Source organism: Panicum hallii, chromosome 5 (assembly GCF_002211085.1).
Source record: "Panicum hallii strain FIL2 chromosome 5, PHallii_v3.1, whole genome shotgun sequence".
NCBI lineage: Eukaryota > Viridiplantae > Streptophyta > Magnoliopsida > Poales > Poaceae > Panicum > Panicum hallii.
In genome coordinates this window covers 37649867-37672092 of record NC_038046.1, presented here as the reverse complement: position 1 = coordinate 37672092, position 22226 = coordinate 37649867, and the positions used below count along the sequence as shown (strand labels likewise).

Sequence of the window (22226 nt, the reverse complement as noted above, 5' to 3'; positions counted from 1 at the left end):
TCCAAGTACTTGCCATGGTAAGGGGAGAAGGGGCAATAAGCACACTTGAAGAGCGCAGTACAATGGGGAGTTGTACGCTACGTTCGGGAAGGATGAATCGCTCCCGAAAAGGAGTCTATTGATTCTCTCCCAATTGGTTGGATCGTAAGGGCAATGATTTATTTCACAGGTGAGGTCTCTTGTTCAAGTCCAGGATGGCCCAGCTGCGCGAGGAAAAAAAATAGAAAAAACATTTGACTCTTTCATGCATACTCCACTTGGCTCTTGGCTCGGGGGATATAGCTCGTACTCTAGGTCCTGCCCGGGGAGGCGGAGCGGGTGCACGCCGTCCACGAGGCTCTTCCACGACGGCGAGTCAGCACCACCAGCAGGCTTGTCGTCGTCGTCGTCAGTGGCCACGATGGCCTTCTTCTGGGGCTCGTTGGCGGCGTAGTCCGGCATGTAAGGCTCTAATCCAAAGCAACGCGAACTGGTGTAGCAAGGAAGTCCTACAAATTAAATCACCATGCAGAAGTCGGAATGCAACTTGCGCGAGGGTTATTTTTCGACAAAAGTTTTGTGGCCAATCACGTCCGGATCGGAGAATCTCACGGCACACCTTTCTGACTATGATGGGAGATGGTTGCGAGTTGCGACATGTGATTAACCATGTCCGTCGGCAAGACACGTTGTTTGGCGGCGCAGAGCAACACGTGATTCGGATTCGGTGGTGGTCGTGTGGACTACGTACTCCTAGCTTGTCCCGAATCCGATAACACTCCGACTCGGCATCGGCGTCGAGCCGGCCGTGATATATATGTGCTGCGGCCGCCGCCCGCCTTCCCCAACCTCCAACCGGAAGCGCGCCTGCCGCCTGGAAGCAGCCGAGATCGATCCGGTCGAGTTCATGCATCTCTTCGTCAAGAGGCGAACCTGAAGCAAAACGAGAGTCGAACCAAAGCCGAGGTCATCCAAGCAGAGCAATATGATGTCGTTTTTCGGTTTCGGGGGACGCCGATCCGCTTACCATGGCGGCGGCGGAAGGTTCGAGCAGACCTACCGCTGCTACCCGGCGTCCTCCGCCGCCAGGCCGCACCTGGAGGCCGGCGACAAGGTGATCCTGCCGGCGTCCGCGCTCCACCGCCTGGCGTCCCTCCACATCGAGTACCCCATGCAATTCGAGCTCCGCAGCTGCAGCAACGCCGACGCCAACGACGATTCCGGCGGCGGCGGCGGCGCGACGGGCGCCGAAGCATCCGCCCCGCGGGCCTCGCACTGCGGCGTGCTGGAGTTCGTGGCCGACGAAGGCACGGTGGTGATGCCGGGGTGGATGATGGAGAACCTGCGGCTCCAGGCGGGCGACGCCGTCCGCGTGCGGAGCGCCGCGCTCCCCAAGGGCACCTACGTCAAGCTGCGGCCGCACGCGGCCGCCTTCCTGGACGTCTCCAACCTCAAGGCCGTCCTGGAGAAGACGCTGCGGGCCTTCTCGTGCTTCACCACGGGGGACACCATCGTGGTCGCCTACAACAACAGGAGCTACCTCATCGACATCGTCGAGACGAGGCCGGCGACGGCGGTCAGCATCATCGACACGGACTGCGAGGTGGACTTCGCGCCTCCGCTTGACGACAAGGAGACCGAGAAACCACAGCAACCTTCACCTGCTGAAGCTGGAGAAGACAATAACGCTGAGGTTAAAGATGAGCCTCCGGAGTTCAAACCGTTCACTGGTTCCGGGATTGCAGCACGCTCTGGAGCACCTTCAGGTTCAAACGGAAGAGGAAAGCAGCAAACGTCTGCGGCACCGGTAGCTTCTGGAGCGAGCTGTTCATCTGCTCGTCAGAAAACAGGAAAGCTTGTATTTGGTTCGAGTGCCAGCAACACCAACAAAGAAGCACAGAAGGCTAAGGACGAGCCCAAGTTCCAAGCGTTCACGGGGAAGAGTTACTCCTTGAAAAAATAGCCGCTAGCCATTGGCCATTCCTACTCTTTTAGATACTACATACACTGACCACGTACATGTGTTCTGATTACAGTGGTCGCCATTCATTATATGTATGTAGGTATGACTTGAATCATGTAAATGGTTCCTGATATAGAAATATATCACTTCATCGTCGTTTCCACTGCAGGCTTATTGTTGCTTAATGCCATCAGAACAGTGATTTGTTGGGCCACACCAATCGGTGTTCAGTAGATCGGTTTTGTTAAGAAAGATGTCAGATTTGTTTCTCAAAACTAACGGCATTGCCTGTACAAGGACGTCCGACGCAAATAAGAAAATTGGACGCTAGTCCTTAAAATATTAAGGAAAAGTCCAATTTACACCATTAAACTATTATAAAAAATCTAATTTTCAACCTTCAATTATAAAACCGGATAACGTAGTTGATACAAATATCGAAACCTGATAAATTTAGCCATTTGAGTAGTTTCAAAGGAGGTTTTTTATTTTGTAAAATTAATAATATTTAAGTTTAAACTTAAAAATTCATAAGTAAATCATTTTAAATCAAAAAATATGAAACGGATGCCAGCATTTTTCTAAAAATGCAACATATCTATTGACGCTCTAATTGTCAGTTATTCGGATTCAAATTTTCCATGTTCCTAGTATTTATTGCTTGTAATTATGTCTATTAGTTTTTAATAAATAATATTCAAATAGAGCAGTAACAAATAAATTACATTTTTAGAAAATGTTTGGTACTTAGTTTCATAATTTTCGGATTTAAAATAAATTATTTTTTATTTTCTAGATCTAACAAAAAATTTTAAATTTCTTCAAAAATACAAAGCCACCTTTGAAATCACCCAAGCAACCAAACTTGTCCGGATTCGACAATTGGATAGCCCTTGTTATCCGGTTTTGTAATCGATATTTGAAAATAGAACTTTTATGCATTTCGAACGTGTAAACTGGACTTTTCAAAAATTAACCGGACCGCTCATTCATCTCTCTCCAGTGCTATCGCCTTAGCACCGTCCCTCCACGTATGTTAGCCCTGCTCGGATCGAGTTTGTTGCACTACAACAAAAATAATTTTTAGGAACACTCTTTTTTTCTAGGGACGGCCCAGAAGTTAATCCACTCGAAAAAAGTGAGGCTACTGTAGCTTCCAAGCCGCCCCTGAAAATGTATCTTTAGAGACGGATGATGCCATCACCCGCCTCTATAAATGCGTATTTAGGGCGGGTGACACCATTACCCACCCCTAGAAATGGTGGCAATTTCTTGAAAAAATGCATTTCTAGGGATAGGTGATGTCGTCATCCGCCCCTAAAAATAATTTTTAGGGGCGGATAATGGCATGACCCGCCTCCAATGATCCTACGTAAATAAATTCATAACTTTTTCACATGATATCAGGTGAAGTCAAACTTTATATTAAAATTGTAGAGATTGACGAGATCTAAAATTTTCTAGTTGATAATTTTTTCATTTAAGGTTATTTAATAGTTCAAAAAATTATTATAATTTTTCTAATTTTAAGAACTAGATACGAATAGTGCAATCTCAACTATAATAAAATAATAGAAAGCTAAAGAAAGCTAAAGGTGACAATTTTTTGGGTCGTGTACCTCTCTCTCCCCATCATAAGTCGCCCGCCCACTCCACTCCGTCACGTTCTGCCTAAAGATGGCAACGGATAAACTATCCGCAGATACTCACTCCCGACATCCGTACCCGCAACTAATATTTCATACCCGAACCCATACCCGATATCCGCCGTGGATAGAAAACTTTGCCCGCATCCGTTACCTGCGGGTAACGGATATCCGCGGATACATCCGTTCGTCCGCTGGCAGAGGCTTCTCGGGGGCACCGACGGATCTGAGGGGCGGCCGACGGAGGTTGGAGAATGGGCGGCGCGGGCAACGACTAGAGGTTGGAGAAGGTTCGGCAGCCGCGTCGGATGCGGGATTGCCGCGCACGCAGCGCCACGCCGCGCGCTCGCTCCTCCGCGGCACCGGTCGTGCGTCTCAGCAGCACTGCCGCTAGCATGAGGGAAGAGTCGAGTGGGGACGGGAGCACGGGAAAGCTGATAAGATTGGGCAACACGGTGGCTGGTGGTGGTTTGGTTTTATTTGGTGGGGTTCACTGCTCGCGCATGGAAAAGAGATACGTGCAATTATTTATTGCTTGGACGGAGCAGGGCTGCAGTGTACAGACAAATTGATTTTTTATCGCGGCACATGCCCACTTGCATGCGGCAGGGCAGCAGTGGGTTTCAAACAGGCCGGGCACGCACGTCAAAAATTTGGAATCAGCCTGCTTACGTGCGTGAGTCTCGGGTTTCGGCTAACAGGTATGGATATGACTTTTTATGTCTATTTTTATTTTACCCGTGGATATGAAATCAAATCTATACCTGTTCGCACAGGTAAAAAATGGTATATATATCCGTACCCATGAGATCGGGTATCCGCGGTACGCGGATATCGGATATCCATTGCCATATTTAGTCCCGCCGCTCAGAAATCTCGGCCGCCTGATGATCCGGGATCACCGCCAGCTAAAATCGCCCGCCCACACGGCCCCAACATCGCGGCGTCCCCCCTCCTCCGCCGCGAGCCGCGGCCCCGGTGCTCGGCACCCCCCTCCTACTCGCGAGGCACCAGGGACCTGGGCGCCTAGGTCTTCGCCGCGCCCCCTGCTGCCTGCGCCCCCTGCTGCTCCCCACGACCCTCCCCTGGCGCCGCACGTTATGCCGCCCCCCACCTCCGCCGCGAGCCGCGGCCCCGGTGCTCGGCACCCCCTCCTACTCGCGAGGCACCTGGGCCGTGCGCCTAGGTCTTTCCGGCGCCCCCTGCTGCTCCCCGCGACCCTCCCCTGGCGCCGCACCCGCACGTCATGCCGCCTGGCGCCCCTGCAACGTCCTCCTGCGAAGTCAGGGCCGCCACCAGGTATGCTCGCCAAGAAACCAGTGCGCCGCCGCCTCTTTTCCGGCCAAAAAAATCCGGCCATTCCCGTCGCCGGCACAGGTATGGTATAAAATGGATTCCCCTCGTCGTCCTCTTTCTTTTCCCCCCAAATCCCGAGCTCTACGAGACGCCGGGAATCCGGCCAACAGTAGCCGGCGACCAGCATGGCTATGTTGCGAAGCTTTTTCCAGATTAGCCCCTGGCGAAATCTGGAATTATGCTATTCTTTCTCTATATCCTTGATTTGGACATGCGACTTAGTTTTTCCTTCCTTTGTATCCTTGATTTGGACACGTTCGTGGGTAGGCCTAGGGTTTCTGATGCAAGTGATGCCATATGCTGAGTGCTGGTTTTATTCAGATGGTGGTGCAGGTAGCATGTACGGGAGGTGGCTAATTACATCTACCCCTTCCGAACAAACTAAGGAGTCAGGACATGCAGTCGTTGAGGTACCCATTTTTTCCCCTTTTCTATGTTCTGCTGCAAGCTGGATCATTTTGCTCTTTGTTATATGTCAAATAATGCATGCCTGCTGCGGTAGTAACAAGCAAGTTATGCACCTGATGATTTCACTGTTTGCAGGTTATTACTTTTCACTTCCTTGATTTGTGCCTGCAGCAAGATGATAAAATAAGTTACAGAATGGATCAGTGAATCTGGCAACTAATAATCAGGTAATACCGTCCATTTATAAGATCCATCTCTGCATGTATGCTCTGTAGTTTCTCATATTTTTGCAGAGTGTCCAAGTACCAATTTGTGAAACTACATTGAGATACCAGAACTTTACTCAAATACGTTTTCTGTCGAACTACCTGCATGGTGCACCACTAGCTATCTACTATTGGTTAAATAAACATGATGGGAGATTTATTGATTGAACTCTAGCTTATGTTTGGGTCTTTTTAATCAGCAGGGTCACTTCTTGATGGTAGAAAGCAGGAGCAGCCCAAGGAGGCAACTGATCAGCTCCCAAACGGCCAAGGTTTTACTTCAGATAAACTGATCCTAGCTATTTATGTATTACTTTGTGTATGATGTTGTTTCTCAGTTGATTCCTCCTGCCAACTAGACCATTTAGTTTGTTTTCCTCCATGTAGGTTATTTTGTGCCTCAATTTTTGAAGAGATTCCTTGAATTTTGCATTTGCAGTGCTGATGCTCTTGCCACATTATCTTTTTGTCACTTCTCTTGTGCCAGTTTCATTTATTCTTGCTCCCTTGCTCTGTTGCTGTCGTATCAGTGTGTTGCTACAGTTTGGAGCTATTCATGTATAGCGCCTTTGTATTCCTTTTTTTAATATGCTAAACTCAATAATTATTGATCATATTTATTTGTCCAAGCTAAAGATGCTATCAGAACAATTGGAGTGGGCTCTTGGAAATTGAATCTATGCTATTTTTTCATACGCAGGTGATTTTTTTCATGGACCAAAGAGTTTTCAGTGTGTTGTTGGAAATCTATGCTATTCTGCTTTTGTGTCTTTCTTTTGCATGGGTCTGAAATCTGTTTCATTCATGCTTGATTACAAGATATTTGGTTGTATGACTTGCATTACCAAATGTTGCCGTAGCGTTAGCACGGCATTATACTTTTACTTTTTAGGATCTCACCTAGATTGAGGTTAGTTGTTTAGCTTAGCCTGAATGTGGCACCAAAACATAATAGATATCAGCTTTTTTAGCGAGGTGCCAGCTTGGATCCTGCTGTGGAAGAATTATTCAAACTGAAAGGCAAATTGTGATGGGAGTTCTATATTGCGGCATTGAAGTTGATGTCAAGCAATAAGGAGAAAGATAGATAGAAATTTTTGGAGCTGAATATTGTGGCTTGAAATATTCAACAGTCACCCACTCACCAACAGACTACATACTTAATCTATTTGTACAAGTCTGCCTGTACTCCCGAATGATCTGGGAAATGTACATGTAGATGAAGTATTCCTCTTGGTCCAGTAATCTGTTAGCGTATACCTTTTTTTTGGTGGTGGTGAGGGCCATATGAGCTGTGAGCAGTGATATCATGAGCATTTTTTTTTCTGAAATTCTGAACAATGGCCATTTAATTTCTGTTTGCAGGTTCATGTTTTCCATAAATGTGATTCACAATGACCTGAAATTGACAACATGTATATTGCTCGTGATGGCCATATGAGCTGTGACCAGTGATCGTTCATGGAATTTTTCAGAATGACCTGCTAGCTGCCTAGCTCTGATGATATTTGAAGTTTTTGGACTTTGATGCAGCTGACAAGATTCACAGAACACAGAAAGTCTACCAATGGAAGTCTGACTCACAGAATCACAAAATATTTGCTTCTAACTTCTTCATTCAGCTGTGGCTAAATGCAAACCATTCAGGTCCATCTTTGACTGACCTGTGTTTGTTTCTGATGCCTGATTGTGCCATGCTTTATTCTGTAGATCTTTCTTGCATGGTCTCCTCATATGTGTTCTGTGCACAAAACTGCTTTAACAGAGAATTGGAAAATAATGATAATACCAACTCTTTCTTGATGATATTGCGCATTGCTGCTTGCACTTCAGAAAGAAGTAATAACAATTCGTTTCCATCAGACCAATTAAAAAAATGAAAGGACATTCTTGATTCTTGTATTCCATGTATATTGAGTGCAGAATGTTAACCTTTTAAGTGAAAGTAGTACCCTGCTACAAGCCTACAACAATCTACACAGTTGCATAAACTGAAATTTTTTAATGTTCTTATTATGTGAGGAACCATAATTATATATGAAATTCTAGCATCTTTTTAGCCTTTTCCGTTTGTACTTATTTTGGCTGCCTGAACTAAACTAGCATTACCTTTGTTGTGGATGCTTTAATCAGATGGCAATCAGGCGTGCTGAATAGAGACAACAGCAGTGACATGGAGGTAATAAGAAAATTAGTTTCAAGTTAATTGACTGATTCATGTCTTTTTTGTATCATCGGCTCCTCTAATCATGTATGTACATCAAGTGGCATCAAACCAGCAGAATTATTGTTCCAATTCTGGAGCTAACATCATTGTGCGTTCATCATCTAAGCTGGAGGGGTGCTAGAGGCCAAAGCTAAGGGACTTGCTTGCAAAATGCAGCTGGCAATGGCTTTCCCTGAACTGTGGCAAACCGAACTTTGGAGGCTGACAAGGTCAGCATGATCGGTATGTCCAGGATAGTGAAGGTAAATTTTTTTGCTCCTACACGTCTCTTCTTTACCAGATGTGATCAAATTTGTTACCATTTCTCTTATTCTGAGTCATGAAATCCTAGCATCCAAATGTTGCAGGTAAATTTGCTGGCCAAACCATAAGATCATGTAGGTCATAATTTGCTGAGAGTAGCTTAGAACATCAGCTTTTGCGCTTCAATATAATTGCAACGATTTTTTGTTATCGTCCTTTGTGTATTTTGATGTGGCTTAAATCTCTATTCAACAACTCCATTTTCTCATCCAGGTATTGTTATTTTTTATACTAAGCAGCTCTTAATGTGGTGCTTCAGTTTTCAGTTTTTAAGCACCTCAAAGTACCACATGGGCGTCAAGGAAGTAAGAAGGTGTAAGGGAACTGAGTTTGGCTAAAATTGTTGTCATTGTTATCAAAGCACACATGTTCCTTCCCTCTCAATTGAAATATAGGGAGCATTGTTTTCTATGGACTTATTTGGTGCAGACACACATCTTGGATTTGGGGATGAACTAAATGGATCTATATATAAGAATCTTGGTGGTAGCAAATATTTGTTTGATCATTCATCTGAATCTGATGTTCTATTGCCGCATTTCTTTAAAAAAGTGGTCTGAAGATGTTGCATGCTCAACTATAAGGAGGTGGTGGCGAGGAGTGGTTGACACGCCAATGCGGAGTTGTGTTATGTTCACACACCTCCAACAATTCATTTGCATAGTGAGGATCATGTACGCAGAGCATGAATATTGTTTAAAATAAAATATGCATCTATTGCTATTTAATTTATGTTACAGGTATTTGGTATTATGAAAATTGTTGCTCATACAAGAAATTTATTTTTCCCGTTGCAAGGCACGGGTATGACTTAGTTATATAAAAGAGGTCCAAATCTTCCGTAAATTAGCACGGTGTCGTACTTTAAATAAATTTTTTTATCGTAGAAGATTCAAAGTATTATGCATAGAGTTTGATGTACATTCTTTATAAACTCATCGAGTTTCCACACTAATATCTCATGCAACTCAAGTTATACTTTGAAATTTCACAATCTTAACATTTATATATAATAAAATATGCTTGGCATATTTTTTTTCTATATCTATAGTTCACAATATTTATAGTGTAGAAGTTTCACTTTTTTATTTGTTTTGCTATATTTTAAGATTCAAACAATTTTTGGAATAAAATAGAAAAATATTTTTAAGGGTGGGTGGGGGTGTAACCGTTGGCGGTTGTTAGTGTCATCACTAGGATCGTTGATCCCTAGCAATGGTGCCTGAAACGCCGGTGCCTGAAACGCCGTGTGATATTTTTTACATCATAGATAAATCCGCAAGCGTAAAGAATACCGTTGTAGCATTTTATCCGTGAGTAATTTCGGGTGTCGTATTTGTATTTCTGCAGGGAAGGCGGCGGTTATAGAATAAGTAAGTTTATGATCAAATCCTTGTTGAGTATTCGATTGTACAAATAGTGGTTTTGAGTATTCGATTGTACAAACAGGGGTAAAATATATATTGATAATGAGATGGTGTGACACGTAAGTTACTCAAGCTCAAACTAAAGCAAAGACATAGGTAGGGAGAAAGAAACAAAAAGCTATTCGGGACATATGTACTTCTATGAACCTCCTGACTTTAGGCTTCCAGGCACTATCGGGAGAACCGCACATGACTGGCAGAGGAGCCACCAGACAACTCGGCTACTTTATGAACCTCCTATATCCACTACCCAAACGAGGAGGGTTATTGACGGGGGTGTTGGGTATTTTAGCGATAACGAATAAATCAGCAAGTGCACGGATATCGTTGTAGCTTTCACCTTAAAGTATTCCAAGGGTTATCGAATTTGAGGCAACTAGTGTGTACTAACTTCCATTCTAATCGGTCCAAGGACACACCAAGATAGGTCGGTCCAAGGACACACCAAGATAGGTGAGAGCAAAGAAGATTCCTAAGGTAACAATATAGATGAGTTAAAGGTCGATCTCTCAGGCAAAATACTCACTTCGGGCACCGGCTTACCCCTGGTCTTCCAGGAGACTCTGGCCAACACATCTACGCTATATCCGAACGTGGAGGATTACGAAAAACCAGTAGGGTTGTCACCACCTACGGCCTATCTCTAGCTATCCGTAGGATATAAGGCAAAGGAAGGATAACCCCTAGCCTAGACACCACGTCTACGATATTGATTACTACTGCAGTCTAACTACGTTTGACGTCCCTTAGCAAACTACAACACTCCGTATAAATACGGAGCAATGAACCCGCAAGTAAGAAAACTGATCTCACTCAACTATAAGAACTAATAACGTATATTATAGACATACATGAGAGCACTCAAGCCTATACTATGATAGCAAGGGAATATAGCTATTCATGCAACCAAGTATAGCACTATAAGAAGGAATCACGAACGCTTACTTAACTCTGAAGAATATAGCAGCATCCGTAGAGGTACAAGTTGGAGAAGAGTGCCAACAAGCCCGGCGCCCCTCCAAATTACCCCCTCACTCTCTCCCTACTCTAAACACAAGCTAGGCAAGACTTTGCCTTTGGGATGAGGCTCAAGGCTCTCTTGGATGGTGTGTCCTCCTTCTTACCCCCTCCTCTAATATTTATAGGTGTGGATGGGGGGTTTTGGACGGCGAAATAGGTGAAGTCACCTGAAACCGACATTGGGAGGAGCTGTGGAGGCGCCACGTGGAAGGGGAAGGTCGGTGGAGCTCAGCCTGGTTCGGCTGAACTGGCCTTGGCTCCCACCTCCTTATCCTTTGGCAGGGTGGCGTCCTAGTGGATCTTTACGTCGGTTCTGGACGCTACGAGCCAAGTTGAGTCGGTTTACCCCCTCTGCTGGGCCCATGGATCTTTGTGCTTGCACCTGATTGGTCGGAAGGGTGTTCCCTTCAATTAAGAGATGCGTTTCCTTGCTTTTGAGGTGTGTTTTCTCATCTAATTGACCTGCATACAAATATTCACCAACACTTGTGGAATTTGTTAATAATAACCCCTACCATTAATGTTGATGCTTGTCTTTCCGGTGTTTATGCAGGAATTGACGGCCTAAAATGTGGTACTTAAGCGCCGTCAACAACACCCCCATACTTAGCCTTTGTTCGTCCTCGAGTGAAGGAGAAAGGACTAACGTGGAGCATGATTTCTTATGGTAAGGATCAACATGTAGATATTCAAAGCCAGATCTGAGCTTGTGAACTTTTGAAGTGTCTATCATGTTACCTTGGGTGGTTGATGGTTGGAATGGTCTTGATCCAAATCCCCTCCACTCTTTCTATCTAAGTAACTTGGGTTTTTGGCAATGTATTTTTTTAAAAAAACACAACCTTACCTAGCTCCTCAAATGATTCTCTCAGATCACTCAATATGTATAATCCTCACCAAGGAATTAACTTGCCTTTCTTCACCCTACTTCTAATACAGCTTATGTGGAGCTCAAGATAGGGATGAAGATGAGGCATACTTGCATCACATATGTTGAAAAGCCAAAGACCAGATCCAAGTAGAATATAAGTCATACAAGTAGACAGGTGCTGATCCGTTTGATGAATTTAACGAGCCTAACTGATCTATATTTTGCAACAGTGACGCTACAACAACTATTAGCTAACTGCCGTTAATTATAAATTTATATATCTTATTAGATTCATCTCGCGAATTAGTTGAGAAATTCTGTAATTAACTTTATAATTAAATTTTATTTAATAGTTCTAAATAATAAAATTTTCTTTCATTTGAGGTTACAGGATAAAGTTTAACTCTCCAAACCCAGTTGCCGACGAAGAAAGAAAATCTCTGCTCATCTGCTCTGCTCGACACGACTCGAAAAGAAAAGCCAAAGCGAGCGAGATTCTTCTCGACCCCGACGCGGGTCGACACGTCAGAGGGAACAGGATAGAAAACAGTAGCTGTAGCAGGAAAGCAAGCTACGGAGCTCGCTCGCTCGCTAGCGTCGCCGCCCTCCGCCGTCCGCGTCGCTTTCCCTTCGCTCCCCTTCCCCCGCATTAACTCTCCCCTGGTCCGGGAGCTCACCCTTCGACACAGCTCCCTCCCACTGGACAGATGGTCGGCCACGGCGGCGGCGGCGGCGGAGGCCAGGCCGCAATGGCGCCGGCGCCCGGCGGTGGGAAGCGCGGGAGGGGCCCCGAGGACGACGTCTACGTCGATAACCTCCACTTCCACAAGCGCTACCTCACCGAGGTCCGTCTCTCTCTCGCTCCCTGTTGCCCACACACAGTTGGCTCCGTGATAGGTGGGTGATCTACTGATCTTCATGTTGGTTTGGCTCGATCTGAACCGGGTGTACGGATGGCTCCATCGGAGGTAATGTGGAAAGATGTTCTTGGATTAGCACGAGCCGTGGACTCATTTGCTTGCTTAGGAGCTGTGTGATGTGATACATAATTAAGCTTAACGTTTCCTTTTTCTTTTTCTTTTTCGATACTAGGCAGGAGAACTTATTATCTTTGCACAAGAAGGTGCAGAACCAACTAAAGAGATTGCCCCGATTTGCGCACATTTTGATAAGAAATGGGTGCAGGGTAGCTCTTTCAATGGGTGATTCGAAATTCTGGCTTCCTTTCCTTGATTCCTGAGCTGAATTCCTAAATTTGAGGGTGTTTGATCAGAATGAGCAGAACACGCCCAGACGTGTATCTCCTTGGTCTCTCTAGTTCAAGGGTGGTTACTGAATTCCTCAATTTGAGGGTCTTTTAGGCTGTCCATTGTTCTTTTAAGGACTTGCGGAGATACAGAACGTTTCAGTTGATTCCGGTCCTCTCAATTGAGTGGTATGTGCGTGCACTTGCGCATTTCATTCAGTGTAATTTTGTGCCAGTATCATAAATGATCGGAAATGATGAGATGCTTTCGTACTGATTATCTCACATTATATTCCTGGAATACTGGAGGTGTGGCACTGATTGGAATTTGTACTAAAATACTAATTAGGTTGAGTAGATGGATGGAGATAATATACCATTTTTAATTCACCAATGAAGGGGATTGTCATGTTGAAAGCACCATAGAATAGGCATGTTTCTAGATAAGATTTAGCTTATATACAAAGGTATGTCTCAGACTACTCGCGGTATCACTAAAAGTCAACAAAGATCGAATTTCTGGAGGCAGCATCTATATGTATCCATTAGCTGCCAAACAGCAGAGGTAAACATTGGATTCCAGAGGCTGGAGCTATGTATGTCTGTTGCTCGTATATGATTCTTTTCTTTTCCGTTAGCAAGAGATCTTATAGGTCCTGAGGATACTTTACTTATTCCTTTATTTTTACTTGTGATAAACCTCAACTCTTTCTCCCATCATTTCAGTTTTAGTTTTCATCTGTTAACTGCTGAATAGGCCCTTGCAGATAATGGCATCCAGCATGAATGGGTTGTCTGTTGGAGATTCAGTTGCTGAAGATATCATCGTTTCCCCAGTGAGGCTGGAGATTGCTTCTTGCTTCAGGTATTCATACCTTCATTCACCATACATCCTTTCATGCACATTGTCCATAAAAGTTGATATGCATGAAAAGTTACAGCTTCTTATGGTAACTAGATGGCAACATAACATACTATATTTCTTTGGTGGGGTCTTCAACTTCTCCTGTGACCTCAGAAAACTTATAATTAATTTCATATGCAAAAGCAAATGATTCAGGTCAGGTCAATGTATTTCTGTCTACCTTCCTTCTAGTTGTATTGTTTGCTTTATATATCTAAATGCTACCGGTGAGATGGAATGTCGCATGCAACTGAGATAACAAGCAGCCAAGATAGACTTGGCAGATTTTACCTTAGTCATCTTCAGCCCTGCTTGGCCATCTGCAGGTTTATACTATCCATCAGATTAACATGTCTTTGAAGAAAACAAAATCAGTTCGGGTAAAGACTTGGGGTTGAGTTGGGTTTTTCTAGGTCTAGACCAGATTGCTCTTGCATTGAATTTAGGAGAGACTTGTCACTTGTGTTTGGGCCGAGTCATCGATATTACCTGACGGTCATACTACCAATGGTATGTAGAAAAGGAGGCATGTGTTTTTAGATTACATTTTCCTTAAAACAATGTAGAGCATTTGTCGTACAGTTTTTGGTACTAAGAATTCCTTGTCGCTAATGCTTGGCTGTAGTATTTCATTGTGATTTGTTTTCACCGCAGAAAATTGTCCAAATTGCACTAGAAAGTAGAAACACCCTTGTTCATTTGAGAAAATTGTAGAGTAAAAGTGTAAAAAAAACAATACACTAGGGGAATGTATCTCAGGTCGTGTTAGCAACATTAAATTATCCGGACTTTGCACGCCAATTCCTTTTCATTTGAATGGTCTTGTTATATGCTACCACTTTCTATTACATTTTTCTGGATTGCATTGTGTCATGACTCTTGTATTTGCATCCTTTCAGGGATGAAATGAGCACACAGTACTCACCTATGTCAGAAGAGTCAGATGATTACCGGTACTCTGACACTCAGGTAAATACCAATGGGAATCAGACTGATACAACAAGCAGCCCCTCAACCAGTCCAATTTCATCTCCTCATCGATTCCAGAGGCCATATACTTGGTTTTCTTCTGCAAATCCATATCCTCTCCCAAGCTGCTCCCTCGCAGCAGTGGTCTGCTCGCAAGCTCGCCGTGGCAGTGGCACTGAACATGAAGGTCGAATCCCGTCTTCACCTAACGACATGTGCCATGGTGGAGACCTGAGGCGAACCGCACTTCTGAGATCAGTGCAAATGAGGGTGCAGAGCCCCCATCCATGTGATCTGTTGTCCAGCAGTGGACATGGACAAGACCAAGAGCGTGGTCATGTGCATGCTGATGAGCTTGACCATGATCAGAGACAAGCTGTGGGTGTTCAATTGGATCAAAGGTCTTTCTCTTACCCAAAGTCGATCCAGGATGCTGAGTGCAAAAGCCCTCCAAACTGTGGCCAGCGTTCAGACCGTGATGTGGATTTTGTTGAGGATAAGATTAGGGTGTGATCAATGCCAAGATTAACCATGACAACATCTCTGGTGAACTAAGTTGATGTGGATGAGCGTACACATAATCTGTTCACATCCTGCGTCAACTTAGGAACTGTTAACAGTCTTGAGTCTTGTAATGGTGTTTGACCTGCTCTGTTGTGTTCGACTTAGGGAACACCACGCTGTGAGTTGTGAGACTAATTAACCTCGGTTCTAGGAATGCAATGTGATGTGGATCATATCACAGATTATTTTCATTTCATACATGAGCAAGAATTTAAACGACTGCTTCACTGTGGCACCGTCAAGGTTCAGATATAGTTTCTGGTGGCATCATATGTTTTCTTTTTATCTGATGTTTGATTGCTTAGAGAAAGAAAGACAGAGTATGGTTGTAGGTATTATATTTACATGATTGCCAGGATAGCCTCGAGAGAAGGTATTATATTCTCGAGAGTATGGTTGATTATTTACATGGTTGCGGCAAATTTCCCAGGCTCATAAAACTCCTGAATCCTAAATTGACCGATCCCCTATAAATGCTAACGAAAGAACTGCGCTCCTTATCAACGTAACCAACAAGCGGACGGCACAAAACTGACAGAATTTTGCCCGATCTCTACCCAGCCGAGAAGCTGAACTGACGGTACCATAGACATCAGGTGACTTGTACAAAACTGCCCATTGCTCGCTGGCGTGGCCGGCAAAATTGATCGGCGGCGTTGGCGGTGGCGACTGACATCAGGTGACTTGATCGACTCTGTATGACTTCAGACGGACTACACTACTTGGTACTTGCTAAAGTGTGCAACTAACTAACTGTAGTGGAAGGAAGGTTAGTTTCCAGAGAGGTGGAGCTGCGTGTCTTCCAGGTCGCTGAGGTAATGCAGCTGCTCGATGCTGGGCCTCTGGTCGCCGCCGGCGCGCTGGGGGTGCGGGGGTGCCTGCCACTGCGCCGCGTACCTGCCGGCAATCGTCAGGTCGCCACCGTAGCTCATGGCGACGGGCTGGGCTGTCATCGCGTTGGTGAAGTTGTCGCCGCTGCCGCCCATGGTATAGGAGGGGACTGCTGCAAGTGGCGCGTTGTTGATGAAGTCGCCGTCGCCGTCGCCGCCGCCGCTGGCGGTGCCCATGGCGAGGGAGAGCGCTGGTGGCGAGTGGAAGAAGTTGCCGCTGGCGGCGCCCATGGTGAAGGAGCTGCCGCCGACGCCCTGTGACGCCGGCGTGTCCGCGTAGTTGAGGCCGGCGTCGGCGGAAAGGTACTCAAGCGGCAGCATGGCGTGGCGCGGCTCGTCGGCGCTCCACGTGGGCAGACTGGGCTGGGCGTAGCCAGAGGGCACGTCGAAGTAGCTGGCGTGGGCGCACTGGAAACCGTAGCCGTGCTGCCGCATGGTATCGCGCGGCTGGTACTGCTGGTAGGCGTCGGCGAGGTGGCCGTTGTTGTTGTCGCCGCTGCTGTACATGTCCGGCCCCATCTGCAGGTGGTAGCCCTCCATGCCCGCGCCGCTGGTGTATTGCTGGAAGCCGTATCCCGTGTGCTGCATGTCGGCGGCGCCGCCCTGCTGGAATTGGAAGTCGTGGCTGCCCCACATGGCCTGTTGGTCGTTGTTGGCGTCGCTGCCGGGCGCGTGCAGCAGGTAGTCGTCGTCGCCGGCGCAGGCGAAGTTGAGCGGCGCGACCTCGTCGAGCACGACCCCGTCCTCGGCGTCGTCGACCGGCGGCAGGCCCAGCGCCCTCCGCCTGTCCTCCGCGGCCCGCATCGCGGCGTCGACGGCGTCGAGCAGCCGCCGCGCCTCCTCCTCCGTGGCGACGCCGTCCAGCGCCCTGTCCCAGCGGGCGAGCGCGTCGGGCCCGCCCTGGCGCACCCGGGCGAGCTTGGCCTCCCCCTTGCCGAGCTCGGCGTCGAGGTACGCCCGGTGAGTGTGCCGCGCGCGCACCTCGGCGCCCAGCGCGCGGTACCGGGCCAGCACGCCCTCCCTGGACTCCCACACGTCCGCCGCGGCGCCGCCGTCCCCTGCGGCGACGACGAGCGCGACGTCGATGCCGCAGAGCACGGAGAGCTCGCCCGCCTTCTTCTTGAGCCCCTCCTTCCGCTTGCCAAACGTGCCGGCCCGCACCCGGCGGTTGGGGATCAGCCCCATGGAGACCTTGCGGCGCCCCATCGCGTTGCTCCTCCTCAGCTCCTCCTTCCTCGGCACGCTAGCTTCCTGCGCTCGCGCTCCCCTTCGCCGTGGGCTAGCAGTTGGTTGTTCTTGGCGAGGCAGGCAGGCGAGGTGGCATATTTATAGGAGGCGCCGCGTGCCACGGACCGGACGGGACGCGAAACGGCGGGCCGGGGAGGGCACGGCGCAGGTAGCTACGACTAGGTAGGGGGCCTAGGCCTCGTAGCTAGGCTTCCATACTCCGGTGACCAGCCGACGCCAAGGACGCCCGAACTGCAGTTGGGTCTCAGGATCTTTAACGAGATTGCAATCATGATTTGCCGATGCGCGGCGGGGCGGAGGGTTCCTACGATCCGAGCGGCAATCGGAGGCTGGATTGATCGCGCGCATGCAGTTAATGCGAGGGGATCTGGCGGGATGGATTCGGGGGGGGGGGGGGGGTGGGGGGGGGGGTCCTTCCAAATGCAGCGGCGCCTTCACGATCGCCTTCCCAGATTTGCTGCGCCTGGCGGGACGGGGTGGCGAATTTGAGGGTGAGAGGTGGTGCAGGAAGCTTCCTAGTAGCCGTTTTGCAAGAACGTAAGTAGCTCAGCTTCCCTTAGTAACTTGTTCTTCGAAGCCGACGCCTACTTTTAGAAGTTCGGAAGTTTGATTTTTTTTAAGCCTACCAAAGTAATCGGCATTGTTCGGCGGGTCAGAAATGAGAAAAAACCAAATCCAACCAGATCCAGAAACGATCAAACTATGGCCGCGGAAACTGAATTTTCTCAAACGCGTGCTGTTTATACTTCTTTTTACCGAAATTGTTTAGATTGTACAACATCCAATCGACCACCATACACTGAAAACAATAGTAACTTCGATGAGATGATGTTGGCACACGTCCTTTCTACAGAAAATGTTTCAAGGATGCGTCAAACTCATAGGAAAACTGGATAATGGCCGCACTCATCAGCTTTCCAGTTCGTATATAAGCCCATAGAGTGAGCCTTATTATTGGAATTGAAAACTCTGTTCTGTAGTCACAATGTTTTCTATCTCTTCTCTCCATCCACAAAAGTAAACTATAGTGCTACGAAATAAAATCCATGTAAGCACGAAGAAAAGAACTGCAAGCTGCAAAATGATAAAAGTATCACGTATGATCGAGGGAAGCCTCCAAAATTAGTTCTACCAACAATCAACTCTCATTATCACATCCCCCTAAGCTTGCAGTTTTCTTCGCCTATATCTGAAACGTGAAAGTGGAGCCAGCCGTTGCCTTAGGAAGAGAATGTTGAAAGAACGTTCTTCTTGATGGTAAATTCATCAGCCTTCGAGGGGCTGATGGACTGCAACAAGATCATAAACATGAGTAACCTAATCTGGACGATGAGACACATCAACGAAAACTGGGCATTGAGATAATTGTTTCCCACCTTCTCCAACATGCGTTGAAGCCTCTCAGTTTCCTTCTTAGTATAGTCGTTGCCTTTCTCTAGGATCTTCTTTGCGATGGTTAAATAGACCTTTCCATGCCTGATTTAAGTAACCAAGGGAAATCCAATGAAATTCTACTCACTGAACTGATAACATTATTACAACATGAATTGAGATCATTAAATAGCTTAAAATTAAGTAATAACTGAGGTGAGAGTTTACTTGGCAGCAGAACCACTGAGCTTAGCTACCTCCTCCTCCATACTGGAGAGGACTTCCTTCCGCTTGTCACTGGCAGCACCAAGGAACTCCTTCGCCAGGGCATCCAAACTTGCTATGCGGCCAGCCTAACAAATAACAAACAGAGCATGGCCAGAGTTAGCATTTTGCCTGAATGTGCAGCCATACAGTACAGTGAGTATGTCACAAACCTCTGAGGTGAGTTGACCCTTTGTATCACGGCTGGTACCACTCTTCTCATTAATGAACTTGACAAAGTCACCCAAGTCCCTGCCGCCGTCATAATCTTCACCAGCTTTGTTTCCCTTTGGGAAAAACTTCAACGTAGGGAATCCAGTAACTCCAAACCTGAAAGTGGCATCACAAGTTATAGACAATAGTGTACAGTACAGTATTTATTGAGTACAGAAGAGCAAGCCAGGGTAACGAAAGTGTTATATGTTGTGATGCATATGAATACTGTTACTTGCATTCACAGGAAAACAACATCACACCTACATACTAGATAGCACAAACAGGGGAATATATGCAGATAAATCATTTTTGGATGCAAGATAGAACATACTTCTCAGCCAAATCCCTGTGTTTGTCAGCATCAAGGTTTGCAATAACGACTCCCTCATCCAACTTGAAAACAGAAGCCACCTTCTCATAAGTCTGAAAAAAAATACAAGAATACAATTAGACTTGCAGAGATGACAAAGATCGCTAATGATGCTTGCAACAGTAAAATTGCAATAGAATATGTAGCATAAACTCAAGCAGACTCATGTACTAACCGGAGCAAGACTCTTGCAGTGACCACACCTGTACAGCAAAAAAGTACCCAATCAATTAGATTCACCAGGAAAGGTCAGGGATTGATGATGCAGAAGACCATGTGTAAGTTAACAACGCCTAGAAACCTACCATGGGGCATAGAACTCAACAAGGACGTCTTTTGTTTCATCAAGGACAACTGAGTCAAAAGTCTCTGGGGTGAGCACCACAACACTTGAAGGAATGGTTGCCAGCTTTACATTTGTGCCTGAAAGCCAGAACCCACATAAGTTTAGACATTTGTTTAGCATAATGAGGCTACTTTGATAATTCATAATACTCCCTCTGATCCAAATTATATGTCATTTTGGCTTTTCTAGATACATAGTTTTGCTTATGTATCTAGACATATAATTTGGAACGGAGGGAGTATATAGTTACTTTGGAAATTTGAAAATAGTTGTGTTACTTTCTATACAACGACTCAACGAGTGGAGCGAAGATCAAGAGGTGTGCGTGTTAAATCAACAATTTCAAAGGAATCTAGAGAGGGTTAAATACCCACCTCCTTCAGTATTAACAAATTCAGCAAGGGCTTCCGCAGTGCGTTGTCCTTCATACCTAAATTGTCAAAGAAATTTGTCATGACTCATGAAACATGGAAAACAGAGAAAGCCACCAAAAGTTTAATATTGTGTAGCCTCACTTTTTGGGCTCCAAGGATCCTTTGGGAAACCACTGGATTGTTGGATACCCAGAAACTCCATACTTGCTGCACACACTCTTGTGCTCATCACAATCAACCTAAAATAAGAATTGGAGTTAAATAATAAGTCCAATGATATTATCAAACCACAAAACTGCAGAAGGCAATTAATTGTCATGATATGCATGCACCAAGTGCCTATCACTTTCTAGTCCATTGTTTGTAGCATACAATTTATATCAGGGATTGAGTAAAATTCCATACTTTCGCGATTAAGATGGATTTAGCTTTCTTAAAACTTGCGCCAAGCCTTTCGTACTCGGGAGCAAGCTTCTTGCAGTGACCACACCTGAACAAACAAAATAGGTAGATTTTTAGATCAGATATTCTTTGAGGTGCTGAAATGCTGATACACCGAAATACTCAAATTCAAATGCAGTACTAACTTTCAGAAGGTTAAACTATTCACTAACATGTGAGCACTATGCTGCATGGCGTGTCTGAGCAACCATAAGTAATTCCAGCTAGATCTTGCACCCTCCCTGAAAACCTATCAAACGCACACCCCAAAGGACATCTTCCAGTTTCCGGCAATGAATCGAATCCCAAAGTGAGGAAGTGAAGATCCTGATCTCAGGTTCATGTTTGATACCGAAAATAAGTGAACTAACCTTCATGATTCGTAATTCAACTGAATTCAGGATTAGTTTTACCAATTGTGCAGAAATTTAATCGCATCCCGATCAATTCATACCGAAAGACCTCCTAGAAAGAAAATCCAAAAAACAGTACCCACCAGACTATCTGAGCCCAAATCGAAACAACTCGAGAACTACAGCCTCCTCAGCATCCCCCGATCCCAGCAGCCGCAGCTAAACCGACCGGGCACTCAGGTGCATGAAGATCTAGACTCCGCAACACGCTGCCCAACCCAACCACGGACCCGATCCATCTAAATCGCGCGTCGATCCGGGAGAGAGAGAGAGGGGACGATGGCGAACCAGGGGGCGTAGAACTCGACGAGGGCGCCGCGGTCCTGCCCGACCTCCTTCTCGAAGGTGGACTCGGTGAGGGCCACCACGTCATCGCCGTCGGCGAGCGCGGCCGGGGCGGCAGCGAAGGCGGCGGCGGCGACGAGGAGGAGGGCCAGGGCCCCGCGGGAGATCTGGGAGATCGCCATGGCTGTGTTCTGGTCTGGGAAGCACCCCGAGGTTTAGGCGAAACTGGCGAAGCCAAGTCTCCTCCTCACTTGTCGTTTTAAACCAGGAAATAATCCTTCAAAAATGAATCAGAAATACGCCCTTTTTTCCTATAATATACTCCAACTTACCTCGTGTAGGGAGAGTAACGTTTAAGCGAAGATCTACAGCTTCACATCGGTCCTTGTTTGATTGAGTGGATTTGACTCCAAATTGTTTACAAATCTCTTACCTGTCTGTTCGCAAATATCAAGACGTAGAAGCTTCTTTCCGGCTATTGCATATCATGGTCATTACAAATGAGCTTATGACAAGGGAATTGCATCGTTTTCGGATTTTCCTTCTTTTAAGCGGTCAACGGCACACTACCACGCATCATGTATTGACAGAGAAGAGGATTAATAGAATTGTATAGGTGAAAAAAGAAAAGATGTAAAGACCACGACGAGAAAACCTAAAAAACTATAGGTTCCTCAGGTGACAAAGGAATTATAGTGTGCACGTTAGATATCGTGTGAATATTATAGGTTCCTGAGGTGACGACAATTTGGTAGGTGGGTGCGTGTTGATCTAAGAATTTGTAGAATGCTCAATTTAATACAACAACTTCATAAATTGATGCATCTACGGTCCAAGCATAATGACGGTAATGTACTTG

At 46.1% G+C, this 22226-nt stretch overlaps 4 protein-coding genes and 1 long non-coding RNA gene across 18 annotated transcripts; 3 read left to right on the top strand and 2 right to left on the bottom strand.

The window, feature by feature from the left end:
* The first annotated feature begins 967 nt into the window (after positions 1-967).
* LOC112892630 (ubiquitin fusion degradation protein 1 homolog) lies at positions 968-1942 on the top strand. Its single transcript, XM_025959761.1, has 2 exons — positions 968-1172; positions 1233-1942. The coding sequence occupies exons 1-2, from the start codon at positions 968-970 to the stop codon at positions 1940-1942; spliced, it is 915 nt and encodes a 304-aa protein (XP_025815546.1).
* A 2509-nt stretch (positions 1943-4451) lies between these two features.
* LOC112895734 lies at positions 4452-8880 on the top strand. Of its 13 annotated transcripts, none has more exons than XR_003229257.1 (8): positions 4452-4887; positions 5266-5354; positions 5488-5579; positions 5822-5890; positions 6984-7265; positions 7752-7797; positions 7952-8087; positions 8193-8880. It is a non-coding gene; the product is annotated as an uncharacterized LOC112895734 (long non-coding RNA). The 13 variants fall into 13 exon arrangements; XR_003229249.1 differs by having other exon boundaries at positions 4452-4965; XR_003229259.1 differs by having other exon boundaries at positions 4452-5354; positions 8193-8222; positions 8362-8880.
* Positions 8881-11995: 3115 nt separating this feature from the next.
* Positions 11996-15379, top strand: LOC112895886. 2 transcript variants are annotated; one of them, XM_025963886.1, is made up of 3 exons: positions 11996-12311; positions 13480-13577; positions 14516-15379. In XM_025963886.1, exons 1-3 carry the CDS (start codon positions 12174-12176, stop codon positions 15096-15098), a joined length of 819 nt encoding a protein of 272 aa, XP_025819671.1. In that variant the 5' UTR covers positions 11996-12173; the 3' UTR covers positions 15099-15379. The 2 variants fall into 2 exon arrangements, with proteins under 2 accessions (XP_025819671.1, XP_025819672.1); XM_025963887.1 differs by having other exon boundaries at positions 12185-12311; positions 13470-13577.
* A 320-nt stretch (positions 15380-15699) lies between these two features.
* On the bottom strand, positions 15700-17245 carry LOC112892629 (developmental protein SEPALLATA 3-like). Its single transcript, XM_025959760.1, has one exon. The coding sequence runs from the start codon at positions 17243-17245 to the stop codon at positions 15920-15922; it is 1326 nt and encodes a 441-aa protein (XP_025815545.1). The 3' UTR covers positions 15700-15919.
* Positions 17246-18176: 931 nt separating this feature from the next.
* On the bottom strand, positions 18177-21606 carry LOC112895458 (protein disulfide isomerase-like 2-2). Its single transcript, XM_025963408.1, has 11 exons — positions 21371-21606; positions 20634-20718; positions 20370-20467; positions 20229-20284; positions 19814-19931; positions 19684-19711; positions 19470-19561; positions 19096-19252; positions 18887-19011; positions 18664-18763; positions 18177-18576 (listed from the first exon to the last, which is right to left on the bottom strand). The coding sequence occupies exons 1-11, from the start codon at positions 21547-21549 to the stop codon at positions 18508-18510; spliced, it is 1107 nt and encodes a 368-aa protein (XP_025819193.1). The 5' UTR covers positions 21550-21606; the 3' UTR covers positions 18177-18507.
* Positions 21607-22226: the final 620 nt, after the last annotated feature.

What these genes read in the sequence shown, in the direction of transcription:
- LOC112895458 (XM_025963408.1), bottom strand. Translation starts at nt 21,549, where the DNA reads ATGGCGATCTCCCAGATCTCCCGCGGGGCCCTGGCCCTCCTCCTCGTC. An exon ending in CACAGGGATTTGGCTGAGAA is followed by an intron (nt 19,253 to 19,469) that starts GTATGTTCTATC and finishes TGCCACTTTCAG; the next exon opens with GTTTGGAGTTACTGGATTCC. An exon ending in CTCAGTGGTTCTGCTGCCAA is followed by an intron (nt 18,764 to 18,886) that starts GTAAACTCTCAC and finishes TACTTAAATCAG; the next exon opens with GCATGGAAAGGTCTATTTAA.
- LOC112895886 (XM_025963886.1), top strand. Translation starts at nt 12,174, where the DNA reads ATGGTCGGCCACGGCGGCGGCGGCGGCGGAGGCCAGGCCGCAATGGCG. An exon ending in ACAAGCGCTACCTCACCGAG is followed by an intron (nt 12,312 to 13,479) that starts GTCCGTCTCTCT and finishes AGGCCCTTGCAG; the next exon opens with ATAATGGCATCCAGCATGAA. An exon ending in GAGATTGCTTCTTGCTTCAG is followed by an intron (nt 13,578 to 14,515) that starts GTATTCATACCT and finishes GCATCCTTTCAG; the next exon opens with GGATGAAATGAGCACACAGT.
- LOC112892630 (XM_025959761.1), top strand. Translation starts at nt 968, where the DNA reads ATGTCGTTTTTCGGTTTCGGGGGACGCCGATCCGCTTACCATGGCGGC. An exon ending in GCAATTCGAGCTCCGCAGCT is followed by an intron (nt 1,173 to 1,232) that starts GCAGCAACGCCG and finishes CGGGCGCCGAAG; the next exon opens with CATCCGCCCCGCGGGCCTCG.
- LOC112892629 (XM_025959760.1), bottom strand. Translation starts at nt 17,245, where the DNA reads ATGGGGCGCCGCAAGGTCTCCATGGGGCTGATCCCCAACCGCCGGGTG.